The sequence below is a fragment of the Oryctolagus cuniculus genome, chromosome 1, assembly GCF_051225735.1.
Source record: "Oryctolagus cuniculus isolate XC-2025 breed Fujian yellow rabbit chromosome 1, ASM5122573v1, whole genome shotgun sequence".
Taxonomy (NCBI): domain Eukaryota; kingdom Metazoa; phylum Chordata; class Mammalia; order Lagomorpha; family Leporidae; genus Oryctolagus; species Oryctolagus cuniculus.
Genome location: NC_142867.1, coordinates 225,611,967 through 225,633,840, shown reverse-complemented (window position 1 = coordinate 225,633,840; position 21,874 = coordinate 225,611,967). Strand labels below are relative to the sequence as shown.

Here is a 21,874-nt window from a genome sequence, read left to right as displayed (position 1 = left end):
GTTGGCAGGGTGGGTGGCAGGGACCCAACTACTTGAGTCATCACCTGCTGTCTCCCAAGAAGCTGACATCAGGAGCAGAGCCAGAGCTCCGCCAGGTACTCTGATATGGGATGCAGATGTCCCACACTACAGTTTAACTGCTCTGCCAAAGGCGTGTGTCCCCTACCCCGTGGGTGACCTTTTTTATTTGATCAGTAATTTTTATAATCTTGTCCTCGTTATCTATTTGTATACAACAGTTACTTAGATTAAAATTTTGAAACAAATATAAAGAGGCAAAAAGAGAAAGGATCAGTCCATTAATTTTTTTCCCAAAGAAACCTTTTATTTAATAAATACAAATTTCACAACTACAACTTTAGGAATATAGTGATTCTTCCCACCTTACCCACCCTGCTGCCCCCACTCCTACCCCACCTCCTCCTCTCTCTCCCATTCCCTATCCCATTCTCCATTAAGATTCATTTTCAATTAACTTTATACACAGAAGACCAACTCTATATTAAGTAAGGATTTCAACAATTTGTGCACATGCACACACACACACAAAATTATTTGAGAACAAGTTTTACAGTTAGTTCTCAGAGGACAGAGGTTCTGCACGGGTTGTTAGTGTACAGTGACTCCTGTTGTTTAATTTAACAATTACCACTCATGTATGACGTCAATGACCATCCGAGGCTCTTGACATGAGCTGCTATGGCTATGGAAGCTTTTTGAATCCACAGTCTTCCACAGTCCATTTATTTTATCAGGCGGCCAATTCCTCAGGCTTCAGCCGTGTGCAAATCAGTCAGCTTCCGGAGTGACTGAATCCCTCTGTCGCTGGCGTCCCTGGTGCTCTCTTTAGGGCTGGCTTGCTTGTTTCAGGCTCTCAGCTTGTACAGTGTTGCTGGATTTGCACTGCACTCCTGTTTCAGGCCACCGGCTTCTTGTCGGCCTCGAATCATTATTGGAGTACCTAGGAAATGTGTTATCTAATCCAGAAGATAGCCTGGCCAGCTATCCGTGAGGCCCAGACCTATCGACCTCTTTACATGGGTTACCAGAAGGGACATTATAAGGAAGATGTGACTCTTTTTAGGGAAAACACCCTGTTGACTCCATTACCTAGCTGGCCTGGGGGGAGAACTGGCTTGCACAGGAGGTTAATGTAGAACAGGTGGCATATCTAAAAGGAAGATGGCAGTCCTGCTTGTACTGACCCTAGGCCTTTCCCTCAACAGCGGTGGTTATCTTGGAAGCTGGACGGCGTAAGGGCTTTTTTAGCTTGGAGCCAGCAGGGTCGGTGGTTCTAACCTGGGAGCCCTTCTGCCCCGGGGCAGTTCCACCCACCCAGCTCTTGACAGAATTTTGTGGAGGCTGGCTTTTATCAGGGACTCTTTGCCCTGTCTCTTGGCTTTCCATATAGAAAGCTGATGCCATTTGGGGTGGACTGGGAGTCGTCTTTTAAATATGGATTTACTGATTCTAAAAGTTGAATGGAAAAAATTGCACAACACTGCCACTGCCTATTTGATAGTTGTATTTTCCTGGATTCCCTATCCTGACCCCCTGGTTAGAGGAATTCTTTGGGAATAAAGTGTCTTTGTACTTCATGTTCATTTAGTTGTTTTTTTTTTTTGTGATCATAGGCCCATTTTTACTTCTAAGTTCTTTCTCTTGGCTGTATACTTTTTTAAAGACAGAATTTTTTTTTTTAAGATTTTGTCTATTCACTTGAGAGGTAGAGTTATAGACAGAGAGAGGGAGAGACAAAAAGAAAGGTCTTCCATCCACTGGTTCACTACCCAAATGGCCGCAACAGCTGGAGCTGAGCTGATCAGGAGCCAGGAGCTTCCTTTGGGTCTCCCTTGCATGTGCAGGGGCCCAAGCACTTGGGCCATCTTCCACTGCTTTCCCAGGTCATAGCAGAGAGCTGGATCGGAAGAGGAGAAGCCAGGACTAGAACCAGCGCCCATTTGGGATGCCAGCATTGCAGGCAGAGGCTTAACCTACTACACCACAGTGCCAGCCCCAAGACAGAAGTCTTCTAAGACTCTAATGGGAACTAATGCGCTGTCTCCTTGGAAAATTATACATACAAACAAAATTTCGCTTGGTTGATGTCATCTTTTTTTCATGTAAACCTTGGAAATTTGAAATATGAAAGCTATTATTGGAATGTATTAAATAGAATTTATTGAATGGTTGCCATGTAAGCACCACCTAAGGGCTTTGCAGACATTATCTAAGCGCAGTTCTGCAACAGCACCCAGGAAAATGTCATCATTCATCATTTTACAATCAAGAAACTGAGGCTCTGAGAGGTAAAATCACACACGGCCTGTGAGATTCAGAGCCAGGTTTCTTTCTGGGGCTCTCTGAGTTTCCTAACTATGTTTCCTACCTTAGAGCTAGCTCCAAAATGCACACGCAAATACCTGACCTTGGCTAACTTCAGTGCATCACTGAAGGTAAGAGACAGAAAACAAAGAAACCCCAGGGGCACCCAACTTCAGTCAAGGCCTCTTGGATAAGGCAGCTCCAGCAGGCTGCGTCTGACAGAGGGAAGCAGTGGTATACTGAAAAGACTGAACTCTGCCTCGTTATGTCTTTGCTGGTCATTAGTCCTAGGCAGATAAATATGACCAAACCTGAAGCAAACCGAATTTTCTTACGGCCAGGGCTTTCACCCTGTAATGAAATAATGCAGGTGGATTGCAAAGAGATGTATCATTATAATTAAGAGCCACATCAACAGAATAAATCCCTTTGGGAGATTGTCTGAAAATAAGCAAATCATGAGGCTGACTTGTTTGTTTCAGTACAGCCGAGCGGATTGAAGAGAACTTTGTAACTTCTTCAATAATTAATCTGAGTTAAACCACCAGCCATCATAAATTAACTCAAGCTACAGACCAAGTCTACAAACGCAGGCATTTATGTATGTTTTTATTATTAAATAGGTTCTTGATGCCACCTTTTTGCGTATGTTTTACTGTGCAAAACAGAGTCTCTGATTCCCTAGTCAATTTTGAAGAAAAAAATTTTTAGATTTATTTATTTGAAAGGCAGAGTAACAGGGAAAGAGGGAAAGACAGAATGAGATCTTCTATCTGCTGATTCTCTGTCTAAATGGCCACAACAGCGAGGTTTATACCAGACTGAACAAGGAGCCTGCCACATGGGTAGGACTTGGGCCATCTTCTGCTGCCTTCCCAGACAGCACAAAGCTGGATCAGAAGCAGAGTAGCCCAATCTCCAAAGGAAGCAGCTTAACCCACTGCGCCACGACACTGGTCCCAGAAACGATATCTTTAAGAGGTTTATAAAGTACTACATATAAATTTCAGAATCATTTTTCAAGAAGGCATGGCAACATGCTTTCCTGAAAACTGTTGTAATCACAAAAAAGTGAACTCCTCTCTTCTGAGTCTGCCTAGCAACCTTTGTGTATTTCTACTGTAATGGTTATTACTGAGTACTTTAAAAAGCTCATGGGATATGGAGTTAAAAGATAATTTTATTTTTGTGCAAAAAACGAAATCTATGCATAGTTTTTTCATAATGCACACTTTTCCTGACCTTTTTCCAGTCCTCATGTGCATAGATTTCAAAACATTTTGCACCCAAATAAACTTATCTTTTAATTTCTTTTTCTGCAAACATTTTTAAATACCCTCATATTACAGTTACCAGTTTGATTCATCTGTTATCTTCCTACCTTTACTAAGTGATGAGAGCTTTTGAAGCATTATCATTCCTTGTTGTAATTGTTTGGTATCAAGTACATAGTATGGGTGCAAAATGCTTGTTGAAGCAAAAAGAGAAAAAGTCAGAAGGGAGATCAAGCTCCATATTTACTAAATCACATTGTAAAATGTTTAATTTTCTGCTTACAATTTATTTAATTAAGTTTGTTTTAACCGAACTGTTGACTTTAGATGTTCCATCATACTCTTTATTACATAGTCTTACTACAGGTAGACTATTTGTTTGGGTTTGTATTATCAATAAGGGGATTACACTTGCCAGGGTAATATATTATACCTAATAAGGAATCTTGCTCAAGGAAGTGTGGAAAGAGAGAAGTTAGATCCCAGTCAGTAGAAAGAAGGAAGTGTGTATCAATTCTTTATTGGCACACAATTGTTCCTACATTTTTTAAATCATGTCTATGCTCCAAGACTAGTAAATAAACTTGAACTTCAAGCCTTGACTTGAGCTTTCAGTGGATTAGCCTTGAAGATGCAACATATAAAGTATCTATCCTAAAGCATCAGACAATGAAATTGATACCAAACTTGCTGTCCAGTGGAGTGAGCTCTTATGGTAAGGTAGTATAGTATGGTAAAAATACAAGTGGAGAGGCCAGCACCATGGCATAGCAGGTTAAGCAACCATATGGGCACCAGTTCAAGCCCTAGCTGCTCTACTTCCAATCCAGCTCCCTGCTAATGGCCTGGGAAAGCAGCAGAGGACAGCCCAAGCTCCTGACTCCAGATTTTGGTCTGGCCCAGCCCAAGCCAATGTGGCCAGCTTGGGAGGGAACCAGCAGATGAAAGATCTCTCTCTGTCTCTCCCTCTTTCTTTCTGTAACTCTTTCAAATAAATAAAATAAACCTTTAAAAAATACAAGTGGAATTTAGCACTAAGTGATCTGGGTTCAGATTTCAGTAACCATCACTTACGACCTAGGTCATCTTGGGCAAGTCTCATAGCCTCCAGAGTCAGCTCCTCGTCTTTATGTTGGGTAGAAATCTTACTGCCCTGTTGGCCTCCCAGAATCTTGAGTATCTGGTGGCAACATATATGTGAGTATACTTTTGAAACTTTGAAATGTAAATTATTAGGGTGTTAGTTAATGGATTAAAACAAAGAATAAAAAGGTTAACAATGACTAGGATCTATAAGCCAAAAGAATGGTTTTGAGCTGCTCTTCAGAAAGCCAGGTCATTTTGTAGTCGATTCAAATTTAGGGGCAAATTTGAAAGATTCGTATGCAAGATGATCCCAGAGAGTTTAGACTGTGACTTAGCACCCCAAATGCAGGCTGTGTCTCCTCCTGAGATGGAGTCCCCAAGCGCATTGTTAGTCTTGATCAATTTCTCCATGGGGTGCAGATCCCTGAAGGCAGTTCACTTAGTAAAAATCTCATTTCTATAAACTATAGCAATAATGACCTTGAAGTTATGATAATAATGGCAGCTATTTGTTCCACACTTCCTGTCAGGCCCTTTCATATGTTCTCATGTTGTCTTTGTAAGAACTATTGAGCCAGTTTTTTGTTCATTTATCTCATTTTTTCTTGTGAGAAAATTTAGTGGTGGAGTTGGCATCTGGCTCCTAAAACTCAAGCTCCTAGCCATTGCTTAGTTCTTCTGCCTTAGTGAAGAATTTAGAACCTTATGATCAATTTTCTTATGCTTCCTTTTTCCATTTTTAAGTGAAAATAATGTTACCCTCCAAAGACTTTTATGAGAAAGATTTTATTATATATATTTTTAATATGGCTCTAGGTTAAAAAAAACTTGAAAAAATAGAAAGAAGTGTTTTGTTCTGTTTCCCCATATTTCAGGCCCAGTCTAAGTTTGATTAACTTAATATCCATTATGAAATTGTTCTCTAATTTTTCTGAACATTAGTACTTTCATTTTTACAGACATGGGTCATGTTCAGCCTGTTCCTCTATCATTCTGAATTCTCTAACCTCACAGTTGGAAAATGTCTTTTTTTTTTATTAAATATTTACTTTGTTCATTTGAAAAACAGAATTACAGGGAGAGACAGAGAGAGAGAGATTCCATCTTCTCATTCATTCCTCAAATGGCCACAACGGCCAGGGTTGGGCCAGACCAAAGCCAGGAACCAGGAACTTCATCTGGGTCTCCTATGTGGGTGTAGGGGCCCAAGTACTTAGGCCATCTTCCACTGGTTTCCCAGGTACATTAGCAGGGAGCTGGATTGGAAGTGGAGCAGCCAGGTCTTGAAACAGTGCCCATATTAGATGCCGACACCTCAGGCAGCAACTTAACCCATTATGCCACAACGTAGTCCCTGTGGTCAGATTTTTTTAAAAAGAAAACACTTGATGAAAGCAGTTGACAACTATGTTGGGACAGAAGAAGATTCTGAGTGATTCTTGCATCCTGTCTGCTGACGTGTAGTTTCAGTTTATCTTATGTGGTAGGAAATTTGTTTTTCTCCAAAGAAACAGAAGAATCACTCAACTCATCCATCAACTGAGTATTTAGCAAATCTTGTTGGAGTACTGTTTTCCACTAGATATCTTCCACGTGAGTTTATTTATTCATCACAGCAGCCCTCTGAGGAGGTACTCTTATTAACCCTATTTTCAGATGAGCAGACTGAGGCACAAAAGGGTGAGGTACATTTCCCAGATCCCATAACCAGTAAGTGACAGAACCAACTCTGGACCTATTATGCTATACTTTTTTTTAAACAAGAATTGCAGGGTCCAAATTTATTCATATTGCTGTCATCTATTTTCCCCCTATTTACTTATTTATTTTCCCTATTTATCATCTGAAACATTTGAATGAAGGAAAGCTCAGAAAATCTTCAAAATGCTTGGGAAATGAAATATTTATGCACATTGAATTTCCTTGTTCTGTTTAAACTAGCAAAGGATTCCCTTTATTTTAGCTGTTGTTAACAATCCTCCTTAAAAGGATTAGTTCATTTGATTTCCTTAGTATTTCATGATAAACACATTTTTAAACTTTGTAATTTAAGTTATGTATTGCTTCATCAATACCAGTGCTTTTGGTCTAAGGTTTATAGCTATAACTGGTTCACAACAGGAAGGAAATTTTACGTTTTTCAATCATGGTTCTTAATTTGATGCCATCTGAGCTATAGTCAGTGTGGGACAGAGAATAATTTCTTCTCTGGAGTTTTAAGGATAAGGGTATTTGAAGAACTGTAGACTAAACCCAATTAAAAATTATTTCTAAGAAGAATTATAATATGTGCTTGCTTTTGAAATCCTCTGCTCCGTGAGTTGCCAGTTGTGACCTGCAGTTAAACACTGTCCTTTTTTCATCATGTAGTTATCGAGCCCATCCTGTGTGCTATGCTCTACCCCTCTCACTCTTCTAGCCCTTGAATCTGTCTCTTTATAGCCTGCTGCCTTCATTTTTATGTTTCTCTCCTCTTTACTCCTTTTCTCCTTCTGTGGCTCTTGTCTTCCTTCTCTTCTGTTGTTTCCATCCCTTCTGTTTGTTTCTCCTAAAATTCCAGTTATTTGAAAAGCATAGTTATCACAAAATTTTCCTTTACGGCAGACATATTTAAATTCACATGTTTTGCTTGCCCTGGTGCCTGTTTTCACTTCGAGTGTTTATTTTGCAGGTCTTAAAAGACCTATTTCAAAACAAAGGAGAGAGAAACCAGGAAGATGGGAAACATACCCGTATTTGAGAGACTGGAAGGAAGATCAAACATATTATTTAATTTATGAATCTCTTCCTCCTCCAGTAAATAGTTGTTTGACACAGCACAGGAACAAGGGTTGTAACTGCCCATGGACCAAATCTGCCTGACTGCCTGCTTTTGTATGGGCTGCAAGCTATGAATAGCTTTTACTATTTGTAAAAGTTTTTAAATAGCTAAAAGATATATTTGATTATGTGTGAAAACTTCATGAAATTCGTACTTTGGTGTCCATACATTTTTATTGGAATGCAGCCATGCTCATTTGTGTGTATTGTCTGTGGCTGCCTTGGCGCTACAGGGAGAGTTGAGTGCTTGCCACAGATGCTGGTCTGCATAGCCTGAACTGTGCACCCAGTGCTCTTGCAGGAAACCGTCGCCAACTCTTGACACAGCATCTCTGATGAAAGACGGTGGTGTCCCACCAGAACACTGCTTTCCTGAAAACATCTGCCTGTAAGGAGAACCTTTTTTTAAATTGCGTAGTCCTTTTATTTTGCTTTATCCTTTCGAAAAGGGCTCTTGAAACGAGATGGACTGTGTTTAGGGGATTAGATTCCCAGCCATCTTAACCTTTCCCCACCCGGGCAACTGTGTTCTTGCAAGCAGTTTACAACATGAAGTATTTCACCTGCACTCTGGGAAGGAAGGAAGGTTGTCCTCAGTGTGGCAACTTGGGTTATTTCAGTCATCTTCAAGCTCACCTTTTCCCTCTTGTGTGCAATAACGCTTGTGAATGATATTTTTAGGTATTGTGTAAGACATGTTTCTGGCCTTTCTCAACAGGAAATCCAATATCTTCTGAATGTCAGAGTAATTAAATCTCAATGGTTAGTGGGATTTATTACTGCACATGATTTCCACTGTTGCCAAGTTCAATAGATTTTAAAGGAAATCAGATGACCTGGGATTGGTACCAACAGACAGTGTGCTGGACATTAACCTGGGTTATCATCTTGGGAAGAATGTTTTACTGCTTTTCCTAACGCTGCTTCAACAGAAATTACTGTATGGCCTGTCTTGCTTTATTTGTTTCATGGTTTGGTTTGATTTTCTTTTGTTTTCCCATTGGGTCTTTTGCTTTATTACTTTGAGACTCCAGGAAGAATTTTTACATCTACTTTACAGGTGTTGGTAATCATTACACATAATGTTTAGAAGGAACTAGCAGTAGCTAACATATAGTAGGTATTCAATAAATAATAGTTACTACTAGTAATAACAGATACCCACAGAATGAGGTTTAAGAATTATGCAATTTCATCTTTTCAGCAAAATTGAATTACATAATAAATAGGGATATATGGAAACTGCTAAAAGTAAATTCAGCAAAATTTCTAACTGAAGAGTTTAGACATAACCTAAATATTCGTCATATGAAACAATGGATTATACAACCATTAGTAATGAGAAAAATATGTACTGACATAAAAAGATGTTCACAGTTTAGGGAAGGAAGTAGGTTTAAAATCCTTATGTAGGGACAGGCACGTAGCCCAGCAGTCAGCATGCTGCATCCCACGTTGCAGGACCTGGGTTCAGTTCCCAGTTATGGCTGCTGACTACCTTTCTGCCAGTGCAGACCCAGGGTGGAGGCAGTGATGGCTCCAGTAATTGGGTTTCTACCTCCCATGTGGAAGACTTGGATTGCAATCCCAGCTCCCAGCTTCAGCCGCAGCCCATCCCCAGCCACTGCAGGCAATGAGTGAACTAGCAAATAGGAACTCTCTCTCTCCACCCTCAAATAAATAAATTTTTAAAAATCATTGCGCGTGTCATTATTTCACTTTTGAAAAAAGGAGAATAGAAAAGGTTGAAAGGGGACCATGCTGTGGCTTAACGGGTAAAGCTACCACCTGCAGTGCTGGCATCCCATTTGGGCGCCGGTTCTAGTCCTGGCTGCTCCTCTTCCAATCCAGCTCTCTGCTGTGGCCTGGGAAAGCAGTAAGGATGGTCCAAGTCCTTGGGCTCCTGCATTCACATAGGAGACCGACAGATCCAGCCATTGCAGCCATCTGGGGAGTGAACCAGCAGATGGAAGACCTCTCTCTCTCTCTCTCTCTCTCTGCCTCTGCCTCTCTGTAACCCTGCCTTTCAAATAAATAAATAAATCTTTTAAAAGAAGAGTTTGAAAGGACATATAGCAAAGCAAAAAAATTAATCACTAGAAGTAATGAAAGTGTAATTTTTCTTTTTTCAATTTTTTGAATTATAATCTCTTTTTTTAAAAAGTGTTTTTATTTGAAAGGCAAAGTCTACAGAGAGAGTAGGAGAGATAGAGATATCTTCCATCCTCTGGTTCACTCCCCAGATAGTCACAATGGCTGGGGCTGGGCCAGTCTGAAGCCAGGAGCCGGTAGCTTCTTCTGGTTTCCCACGTGGGTGGCAGGGGCCCAAGTACAAAGGCCATCTTCCGCTGCTTTCCCAGGCACAGTAGCAGGGAGCTGGATGGGAAGTGGAGCAGCCAGGACTTGAGCTGGTGTCCACATGGGTTGCTGGCATCTTAGGCAGCAGCATTACCCACTATGCCATGATGCCCGCCCCTGAACTGTAATTTCTAATTTTTATGGTGATGATTTTGCTTTAAAAAATTACATTGTTTCCTAAGATAAGTCCAGTTTGCATTTCAGTGCATAAATTTAGATGTACAGGCTTACATCCATTTTCAGGCTCTAGCTTTGATTGGATAAAATTTTATTCAAGAGCACAAAGTTGTGACACAGCAGGTTAAGTGGCTGCTTCCGACATCAGCATCCCACATCAGAGAGTAGTTGGAGTCCCATCGACTCCGCTTCTGATCCAGCTTCTTGCTAATGGCAATAGAAGATGGCCCAAGTACTTAGGGCCCCACCACCATATGGGAGACCCTGATGGACTTGTGGGTTCCTGGCTTTGGCCTGGCCCAACCCCAGCCATTGTGACCATTTGGGGGGTAAACGAGCAAATAGAGATTTCTCTCTCGCTCTTCCTCTCTCCCTGTCTGATGCTTTGCCTTTCAAATAAATAAATCTTTTTAAAAATAAGTTATATAATGGCCGGTGCCGTGGATCAATAGGCTAATCCTCCGCCTTGCGGCACCGGCACACCAGGTTCTAGTCCCGGTCGGGGCGCCGGATTCTGTCCCGGTTGCCCCTCTTCCAGGCCAGCTCTCTGCTGTGGCCAGGGAGTGCAGTGGAGGATGGCCCAAGTGCTTGGGCCCTGCACCCCCATGGGAGACCAGGAGAAGCACCTGGCTCCTGGCTTCGGATCAGCGCGGTGTGCCGGCCGCAGCACGCAGGCCGCGGCGGCCATTGGAGGGTGAACCAACGGCAAAAGGAAGACCTTTCTCTTTGTCTCTCTCTCTCACTGTCCACTCTGCCTGTCCAAAAAAAAAAAAAAAAAAAAGTGTTACATAAGTGCACAAGAAATTCAAGTATTATGTACAATATAAGTGCCTAAAGATTTTTTCAAAGTGCTATAAGAAGGCAGAGTCAGAGAAAATTGCATCTAGCTAGAAAGCTTGGTAAGAAGTATTTTATATCCACAGAACACTGTACCAGGCATTGGGAAGATAAAAATGAATAAGAAACATTCCTGCTCCCAGGGAGTTTATAATCTACTGTATTCAGGGCACTAGAATATGGGAGACTTGGGACAATATTTTAGAAAGCACCAAATGCGGTCAGATGGGTATTTGTGGCCTTGTTTGGAATCCATTTCTCTCTGGAAACCTTGGCCTGGCCTATAAATAGGCACAGCAGGAATCCAGAGGGCTCCTCTCTAAGAAACTCGGATTTCATTTTCAGAACTCCTACCATGCCTTCCTAGTTTTGACACTTTCTTCAGAAAGGGCTCTGAACGTGAAAGCATCCTCAATGAGGATTTTTCAATTCAGAGGTGAGGGGTCAAAGAGTGAGTTGATTTAAAACATGGGTTTTGGAGTAAGTAACCAAGAGTTGAATTTTAGATCTTCCATTGTACGACGTTGGAAAAGTTAAGTTGCTTCAATTCAAAATACTTAGCTTCCAGGGCTGTTGTAACAATTGAACGAGGTATGGTTGAAAGTAATTTCACACAATGCCTACGGTATCGAAAACCATCCGAAACAGCCATTAGTACTGTTGTTAGTTGTGATGATATCTGACAGAGCTTTTGCCACAGCAGCACTGTCACCCTGCTTTCAAAGTTCTCCAGTAAATATTCCTGTACTGCAAGGGTTAAAGCTTAGAACCGCCAGGATTAACTTCCATCACTTTTCTTTGCAAACACATGAGGACAGCCACCTCCCAGCATGACACAGGAGCAGAAAACTGCGAAGTGAGACACTTGCATCTCCAGAGCACTCCCTGCATTTCTGGCTTTCTACCCTGTGTTTCCAAGCACGTGACCTGGGTGCTGACATGGGTTTCTTTTCTCCCATGCTCCCTGCCTGAACTCTCTGCTTATTTCTTGGCCTCGCATTTGTCCAAGTCTTCTTTCACAGCCCTTGTGCCCTTTCTTCGGAGCAGGAACACATGCGTGGCGTAACGCTTCCCCTCTTGCCAAATTCCCTCTAGAAAATAAATAGAGCAGAAGCCTTCTGTGGTTGATATGAATCCATGGAATCCCTTGGTCTTCTCGGTCCCTATGTCCTCCAGAGAAAGGAAGGACAAACTAAAGATGAGGAAGACACTGGGTACAGAAAATAGGAAACATCACCCTGGGGAAGACAGGTGTTCCCAGGATGATGGTGAAAGGCGGTCACAGACTGACAGCTGTGCGTGCTGGACAGGACGACAGGGCTCTGGGATGAATGTGATGCAACACCGGATCCTTTTGGGAGGAGGCTTAGACAATTTCTGAGGGGTTTAAGGTTGGATCGATAGAAGTACACTGAAAAGCAAGCCAAGAGAGAACACAACACTAATGCCAGAAGAAGACGAGTTGTACAGGAAAGGAAAACTGACGCTACTTCAGTGTCTGGCCTGGCTTTGGGCAGCATTTACACGTTCATGATGGTATAAAATTTGCTGTTGATCTAACTGGGATTGTGTAATTATATTGGGAGGATGATTGTATGCAGGTGGTACAGGGATGGGGCGGGGCTCAGAGAACATTGTCATTTCCATGGTAGAAACCAGTAGATCAAGATGAGAAGACAAGAAGTAACAGACAAGCATGTTGTTTAGAAATGTGGAGGTAAATGCTAAAGGGCAGTTGTTTTTTAAGGGGGAGAAATTGGGAGAGGTGAGCTGGGCTTGCTAGTTGGTTGGTTGGTTGGTTGGTTTTTCTTAAATAATATTGTAGAATGGTTTGACTTTTTAAACATCATGCAAGTGTAAATTTGACAAAAAAATTAAAAAGGAAAACAGGAAAAGCACAAATGCTTAGCTGCAAATGCTGAAAAGGGAAGTGAAAGAACTAGAGGAGAGGAGAGAAGATTAGGTTACAAAGGGGCGGGCATTTGGGATGGGAAGTAAGATCTGCTTGGGATGCCCACGTCCTCCAGTCCTGGCTGCTCTCTGAAACTCTGCTGTCTGCTGAGTGCACCCGGAGCGCCCGAGAGGCAGCAGGCTCCGATGGTTTACTGCCGTCCACATGGGGAGCTTGGATTGAGTTCCTGGCTCCTGGCACCAGCCTGGCCTGGCCTGGCCTCAGCTGTTGTGGGCATCTGGGGACTGAACCAAAGAAGGGGATACCTCTCTGTATCTCTTTGTCTTTCAAATAAATAAGTAAATAAATAATTTTAAAAGCAGATTACCAATTTAATTTTTTAGTTTTTAAAAACAATGTATAGTAAGGGAAATGTTTACCAAAATATTTACTCTGTAGATTTAGGGTAATTTTCCCTCTTTTTATACTTTTCTGAACTTTTTTGGAGTGGGACATATATTACCTTTGAAATCAGATAGAAAGGCTATTTCATACTACAAAAAGAGAATCAGAAACATGAGAGTAAAACTGTGTGCAAATATAGTCATTTAAGCAGTGTTTACAATAGTAAGAAATAGAAACAACCAAATAATCAAGAAAGGAATGATAGATGGAGGTGCGTAAACCCAGTGGAATATTTTACAAGCATCATTTTTAAAAAGGGACTAAATGACTTTACACTCGTATATCCTATGGTTTTCGCCTGTAATCATGCTGTACTCTCAGCTAAAATGTCCTTTTCCGTCCTTCCCCTTCCTTTCATTCGTGTTTATTACATCCTCCAAGTAGCCCTCTCCCTGGAACCACCCCCAACCACAATCACCTACTCCACTCCACCTGTACCTCCATCCCAGTGTGGAAAATGTGTGAATTACCCTATTCTGTGTTTTCAAAATGTCCTGAACAAATGCCCTGCCTCCCTGCTTAGCAGGTAGTATTATAGTTATCTGTTTGTCTACCTTCCCCACTAAATGTCAACCTTCTTGTGGGTGATTATCGTGGCACAGCTGGGTAAGCGACGGCTTGTGATGCTGCCATTCCATATCAGAGTGCTGGTTCCACAACTAAAGTGCCTGGGAAGGCGGCAGAAAATGGCCCAAGTGCTTGGGGCCCTGTCACACATGTTCATGTTCACGTTCAGGATGGAGTTCCTGGCTCCTGGCTTGAGTGTGGCCCAACCCTGGCTGTAGTGGCCATTTGGGGGAGTGAACCAACAGATGAAAGATTTTCTCTCTCTCTCTCTCCCCCCTCTCCCCTCTCCCCTCTCTCCTCTATATCTCTTTTCTTTTCAAACACATAAATAACTCAAACTTTAACCTTCTTGAAAGCTAGATTTGAGTCTTATTCATTTCTATTACTTCAATACAAAGTACAAGTCATCATAAACAGTAGGTGCTTAATAAATGTTTGCCAGATGAAGTAATTAATGTTGTGGAGAAATACTTATGTTAAGTTGGTTAGGAGAAATAGTACTGGAAAGCACATAGGTGTTCAGTGAATAGGGGTGGAGATGGTGATGATCATGCTAACAGCAACGTATGCTTTTGTCTTCAGCAGATAGCCCCAGTAAGGGCCTTGGACCCTGTGGATGGATTTTGGTGGCTGCCTCATTCTTATTCACACTTATAACTTTCCCAATATCGATATGGATGTGTATAAAGGTAAAGAATATTTCACTCACGTCTGGAAAGACTCAGCTCCAACCTACATAAACCTGCTTTGTGTGTGCAAGACAAATAGACCATACCGGCTTTAATTCTTTTTACGATTCATGTATTTGCTCCAGTACCACACTCTGTAGTGCATTCATTTATTTGCTTACTTGGAAGGAAGGAAGGAAGGAAGGAAGGAAGGAAGATAGATCTTCTAAGCACTAGGGCCATCTTCCACTGCCAAGTTTTTCCACAATGTACATTTTTTTAAAGAATTATTTTATTTATTTGAAAGGCAGAGTTACAGAGAGACAGAAGCAGAGAGAGAGAGAGGGAGAGAGAGGTCTTCCATCTGCTGGTTCACTCTCCAGATGGCTGCAACAGTCGGAGCTGTGCTGCTCTGAAGCCAAGAGCCAGGAGATTCCTCCAGTCTCCCACACGGGTGCAGGGGCCCTAGCACTTGGGCCGTCTTCTACTGCTTTCCCAGGCCATAGTAGAGAGTTGGATTGGAAGTGGAACAGCCAGGACTCAAACTGGTGCCCATATGGGATGCTGGTGCTGCAGACTGGGGCTTTAACCCACTGTGCCACAGCTCCAGCCCCAACAATGTGTATTTTTTTTATTAGCTTTTTGAAGATCCCTCCTACATATGGGTCAAAATACTTTTGCGGGGCTGGCGCTGTGGTGTAGTGGGCTAAGCCGTCACCTGCGGTACCAGCATCCCATATGGGTGCTGGTTCGTGTCCCAGTTGTTCCTCTTCCAAGCCAGCTCTCTGCTTATGGCCTGGGAAAGTAGTAGAAAATGGCCTGTGCAAGTGGCTTGGGCACCTGCACCCAGTGGGAGACCCAGAAGAAGCTCCTGGCTCCTGGCTTCAGATTGGCCCAGCTCAGACCATTGCAGCCGTTTGGGGAGCGAACCAGCAGATGGAAGACCTTTTTCTCTGTCCCTCCCCCTCTCTCTCTCTGCCTGTAGCTCTACCTATCAAACAAATAAATAAAATCTTTAAAAAAATATTTTTGCACCAAAGTAAACTTAGCTTTTAGTTTCACTTTCCACAAACTTTTTGAGGTCCTCTCATGTGTATTAAGCTGTATGTGTAAAGGTGTCTTCTGTGTTCTTATTCTAGATTATAAATGAGTATGAACGAGCCATCATCTTTAGATTGGGTCGCATTCTACAAGGAGGAGCCAAAGGACCTGGTCAGTTCTGGGATTCTGGGTTGTTCAGGGACTAAAATTCTTTTGTTATTGATGTGATTTCCCTTTGAGGGCCTCTTTGTTGACTTAGAAAAGAGTTCATGGAGCAGAAGTTATATAGGGATATTTCAAATAGTTCATGGAAAAATGGAATAAGAAGATAAGCTCATATTGGTGGGAAAAAATTGGAAATCTGCAGGTTTTTTTTTCATTATGTGTACTTTCCATGAACTTTTTGAAGACCCTTCACATAACAGTAGAAGCGCTAGCCAGTTTTAGTATCGTCAGCCTTTCCTTCCCACCCATCCCCTCCCCTTCCCACTGGAGCTGATAAGATTATCTTAGGGCAGGAATAGCTACAGCTATAGAAACTGAGCCTGAGAATTGCTCCCAAAGAAGGGCTTTGAGTCATTCATTTGGCTCCTACTATGTTCCAGGTCCTGGGAGGTCCAGGTAGACTACAGCACAGCCTGTAACCTCAAGGTCCTTGCTAACTGGTGGTGGGACACTAACAAGGAAACAGCTCCTAGTCCCATGAGATGCGTCTTGTGATCAAATACAGATTGCTGTGAGGAGAGAGAAATCCAGAGAAGAGTGGGACAGGCTCTCTAGAAGTGCCGTCTTGTAGCGTCTTGAGTCACGAAGAGGTGCTAGCCTGAGGGCGGTGTCCGCAACAGAAAGAGGAACCCGCGTTGCAGAGTATTGCAGATTCAAGGACCTGCGAGTGGCTGAGACAGGCCAGAGTGCAGAGTGGGAAGGGCGGGAAAGCATTTGAAGAGGTGAGCCGATGCAGGCCAGGCAGGACCATGGGTGGGGCAGGTTTGTATTTTAGGGAAGAAGGTTCTGCGTACAGCTTAGGAAATGCGTCATAGGAAAGAACCTACAAGAAGTAGAAAGATGGATTGGGAAGAAATTGCAGTAGTCCAAGTGAAAAAAAAAAAAACAAAACAGGATGACAGTCACGGTAGAGGAGGGAAATGAACCCTGCTGGCCTTAGCGGGGGCAGTTAGAGATGAGGACAGCAAAACAGCTCAAGGGTAACGTTCGTGGCTTCTGGCTCACTCAGAGATGAACTGGTGACTCCCAGCAGATCCTGCTAGCGTTGAAGGCACGAGTGAACTGGTGGGGGGGTGATGATGGCTCTCTGCAACCTTCTGTGTTTCTTGGCTGCAGGTTTGTTTTTCATTCTGCCATGCACCGACAGCTTCATCAAAGTGGACATGAGAACTGTCTCATTCGACATTCCGCCCCAGGAGGTAAGGTTTTCCTCGGCTGTGATCACGGAGCTGTCGCGGGTGGACGCACTGTCTGGGGAGAAGCGAGCTGTACAGTTCGAGCGGAGGCCCCGCATCCTGTGTGCGCCCACCATTTCCAGCTTGGTGACCTTGTGCAAGTTCTCTGTCTTCTCACTGCCTCAGTTTCCTAATCTCTAAAATAGAAGTTGTTAGGGTAGAACCCACTTGTTGTTGTTGTTGTGAGGGATAATGACATGTTATAGGTAAAACTCTAAGAACTATGCCTAAGAAATCATAAGTGCCATCTAGGTGTCTGTTACCATGATTATAGGTGAATTGTCCCTTTTCCAAAATGCTTGGGACTAGAAGTGGTTCAGATTTTGGACTTTTTTGGATTTTGGAATATTTACACAGACGTAAGCACTTCAAAATCTGAAACTTCTTGAGTGTCATGTGGGTGCTCAAAATATTTGGGATGTCAGAGCCTTTGGATTTTGGACTTTTTGGAGTTACGATTCTCAACATGCGTTCCAAAGCGTAGTGTCATGTTAATGTCCTACAACACTGGCACCCCTGTCGTCTTCATCTTCATTCTTACTACCATATTTCTCCTCCACGGCTTTCAGATAGAAAATCCTAGTTTCTGCAACAAGATCTTATTCTGGATAAATTGGTTAGAAGCTGAAGAATCAGAAGCTACTCGTGTGACATTTTTAGATACAGCATGTAATATTTCACAGTCGTGACTGTTTTCTGCTTTTCCAAACCACTTCACAATTATTACCATAGTTGAACAATCATAGCAGAATCCCAAGAAAGCGTATGGTGATGGTCACACAAAGGAATTTCTCCAGACGACAGCGGCAGAACCAGGACTAAACTTCGGCTTTTCAGATTCCCCGTCCAGTGCTTCTTCCAAAATGCTGAGCTAAATACGTTACATTAACTCTGTCAAGGCCCTCGAAGAAGCAAGGGCCACCTGGAGCCCGTGTCTTAGGGCGCGTGCTGCAGACAGAAAACCTAACCACACACTGAAGAGAGGGACGCAGGAACACTGCCAGTTTCTTGGCCAAAGGCCCGGCAACCGCATGCTGATGAAGCCTTGCCGTGTTGCCATTCTTTGTCTCAAAATCCGAACACCAGCTTTGGAATTCCCTTGCTGGTGCTGATTCAAGCAGTAGGTGAAGCCAGACTTTATAATTCACAGGCATGAAGAGTTTTAAGCAGTGTTTTACTTTCAAGTAACAGCCAGAGAGCCCCGTTGTGTTCTCGCGTGTTTCTCCACCTTTTAGGGAAGACAGGCTCTGAGCAGGAGGGCCTGCGGGGCAGCTGGGACCTCGGGGCGGGGGGTGGAGGGGGGTGGGGGTGGGGGTGGGGGTGGGGTGGGGTGGGGTGGGGTTTTTCTCTCCGAGAGCTGCAGGCATCTGGCAGGATCGCCTTCCAGCTCTCCTCTCCTCGCCTGCAAACTGCTGAGCTCGCAGCACACTGGAACTTGGCGAGCGTTCCTTTTCCCACCCCCTGTGAACTTACTGTGAAAGGAGATAAACACTGTCTATGGGAAGCAGTAGGCAAGAAGCTGCAGCTGTGGCAAAGTTCACTGTGGCAAGAATTTGCCTGGAGATGACCTACGGCTTCCAACACATCACGGGAAATAATTCATTTTCACACTCAGTGGCAACATGCTGTATATTTATGACGGGGTCTTCAGAAAGTTCATGGAAATGTATTGTTAAAAAAAAACTATGGATTTGATATCAGCCAGCTTATTAGCAATTTTCAGTATTAATAATCTTGTGGGATCTTGCCATGTATTCAAAGAAGAATTCTGAGTCCTGGCTCAAATAGACCAGGCAACATGGTAAGTTTTTAAGCTTTGTATTCAGTGAGAGGAATACACAGGAGGGTAAGAGCTTTATTTAGGGCAGAAAGAGAGGTCTAAAGCTAAGTTGGGTCCATACCAGGCGGAAAGCAGGCCAGGAGCGAGCCACGAGGAACAAGTGTATGGTTAGGAGCAACCACAGGTAGCTTAGCGTGGCAGCAAAGCAAAGGCAGAGAGCAGGCCACGAGCCATGTGCAAGCATGCAGGCAGGAAAGCAGAGAGCAGGCATCCGAAGGCCACGAGCCCACAGGTCAACAAGGGCAACAAGCGAAGGGCCCTCCGTGGTCCAGGCCTTTTATGTACTCCCAAAGGTTACGTAGTCTGATTGGCAGGTGGGCATACAGGTGGGATCAGGTAGGGGTGTGATCTTCCAGCTCACAAGTCTAATTGATTTTATCCTGTCTGCCTGCCTACATCAAATTGTGCTCGCCCTACTGAAACAATTATGGACTTCAAAATTTTTTAAGTGAACTAAACTTGTAATTCCATTTCTCAGCCATGAACTTTTTGAAGTTCTCTGAAATACTCCCCACTTCTCTTCTAAGCTAGAAGTATTTGTAGATTAATTTTTCAAAGGATTACTGCTTTGACAACTGGCAGGGCCAAACAACTATGTAACAACAATTATTGTTGCTGCCTTTGTTTATATAACTCTTTGCACTTTCAAAAGGGTTTCAAACACAAACACCTACCTGTTTAATCTCCAGGGATACTGGAGGAGAATTGAGTAATATTATAAGCCCCATCTCCCAAATGAGGAATTTCTAGGTCAGATGGTTCAAGTGCTCTGTTAGAGGAGGGCCAGGGAGGTGTGGGTAGAGCTGGAACTACTGTTCGGGTCCTGTCTGTCACTCCTGTACTTGTCAATCCTTAGGACCATGTTTTAATCCATCCCTCATTTCTTGACTATCAAGCACTCTGCCACTGCTGCAGACGGGCCCTTGAGAAACGCACAGTCACTGGAGAAGTTAGGCACTATCATAAGGCAGTGGCCATGCAAAGGAAGAGCGCTTAACTCTGCCCAGCGAGTCAAGGAAGCCACACAGAGAATGATGATTAGGAATGGGCCGTGCTGATGTGAGAGACAGTTCCTGTATCAAGGCCTAGGGACACAAACATGGGGCGTGCAGGGACCCACATGTGGCCTGGTGTACAGCGTGTGCAGGAGGGAGTGGGAAGACGAAGTCCAGAGAGGTATCGCAGAGGCCAGATGTCAAAGGATTTTGTCTTGAAAGTGGCAAGAAGCCATTGAAGCATTTAACCATGGATGACTGTAATTAAGATTGACGTCCTAAAACATCTCTGTGTGTTGGTGCTCCTTGACTTACAATGGGGTCATGTCCCAATAACCAACCTAAGCAGAAAGTATCATAACTTGAAAATGCACTTGATCCACCTAGCCTACCAGTCACTGAAGCTTAGCAGCACATACCCTACGGGTACAGGTTGCTTCCTTCGTGGTTGATCGTGGGGTTGCCTAGGAGCTATAGTTCGTTGCTGCCACTCCGCATTAAGAGTATCAGACCCCACATCACTAGCCCAGGAAAAGATCAAAATCTAGAATTCAAAGTCACGTTTCTGCTGAATGCATATCACTGTCACACTATCATAAAGTGGAAAAACCATAAGTCAAACTGTCATTAAGTTAACACCATTATTTAAAATGAATAAAAAAAAGATAAAGATGGCTCTCATCGTGTGTCAGCACTATCCTAAGCACTTCAGTGCACCAGCTCATTCACTCTAGCAACAATTTTGTGATACAGAACCGTTAACAATCTCCACTTCACAAATGAGGAGGCGGAACCCTAGACAGGGTAAACGTTGCATCACTGTTTTCCTGGAGCCTCTCACTCAGATAACGGTTAAGATGAAAAAAAAGTATGTCATGTGAAGCTCTTTTATGTGGCATTCTGCACGTGTGTTCTTACCCTGGCATTGCCGTCTGCACTTTTGCTCCAGTAATACTGCACTACTTCTAGTTCAGCAAGCCTAGGATCTCTCCAGGCGCTTCTGTGTTTTTTCGTACACCATTCTCTCTGTCTAGAACACTGTTCCACTCCACCCTGGAAAACTGTTCTTTTCTTCAAGAGTTGGTGAAGGTATCGCCCTTGCTACCCAAAGCTGCCCACCTCCAGTGCCTGAGAGCCTCCTTGATCCTCCAACCTCTTGGAAAGTAGAAATCAACATTTCATACTTTTATCCCTGGTACCGGGTATATTTTTTTATTATTTTTTTATTATTTTTTATTTTTTTAACAGGCGCAGAGTGGACAGTGAGAGAGAGAGACAGAGAGAAAGGTCTTCCTTTTGCTGTTGGTTCACCCTCCAATGGCCGCCATGGCCGGTGCGCTGCAGCCGGTGCACCGCGCTGATCCGATGGCAGGAGCCAAGTACTTATCCTGGTCTCCCATGGGGTGCAGGGCCCAAGCACTTGGGCCATCCTCCACTGCACTCCCTGGCCACAGCAGAGAGCTGGCCTGGAAGAGGGGCAGCCAGGACAGAATCCGGCGCCCCGACCGGGACTAGAACCCGGTGTGCCGGCGCCGCAAGGCGGAGGATTAGCCTAGTGAGCCATGGCACCAGCCAAGTACAGGGTATAGCATGGCTATTGAGTGACGTCTCAGTATTTGTTGGCTCGTTGAGTGGACTTGAGTAAGAAACTAATGGATTTGGTTAAGTTTTTAAAGATCAAACTCTCTGATGTCTCACTAAAGAAAATCAGCCAGTGCGATAAGATGTCCTATGGAATAGCATTCCTTACAGCTGTATTAAAGAACTGGTTGGTTGATAGATGTAACGCTGCTTGCTCTGTTGTGTAGATCCTCACTAAGGATTCGGTGACTGTGAGCGTGGATGGCGTGGTCTACTACCGTGTGCAGAATGCAACCCTGGCCGTGGCAAACATCACCAACGCCGACTCAGCCACCCGGCTTTTGGCACAAACTACTCTGAGGAACGTGCTGGGCACCAAGAACCTTTCCCAGATCCTCTCGGACAGAGAAGAGATTGCACACAACATGCAGGTAAGCGATGCGCCGGCCACTGCCCCGCAGAGGTGGAAGAGGGATGCAGAGAGTCGTT

At 43.6% G+C, this 21,874-nt stretch overlaps 1 protein-coding gene across 2 annotated transcripts in view; it reads left to right on the top strand.

The window, feature by feature from the left end:
- The window catches only part of STOM (stomatin), a 33,868-nt gene that overhangs the window by 2,512 nt on the left and 9,482 nt on the right, over positions 1-21,874 (top strand). The window contains exons 2-5 of one of the 2 annotated variants that reach the window (XM_002720468.6): positions 14,386-14,489; positions 15,608-15,680; positions 16,851-16,933; positions 21,613-21,816. In XM_002720468.6, the coding sequence (XP_002720514.1) occupies positions 14,386-14,489; positions 15,608-15,680; positions 16,851-16,933; positions 21,613-21,816 (464 nt within the window). Of the gene's footprint in view, positions 1-14,382; positions 14,490-15,607; positions 15,681-16,850; positions 16,934-21,612; positions 21,817-21,874 lie in introns of both variants that reach the window. The other variant, XM_017350067.4, reaches the window with a different exon arrangement.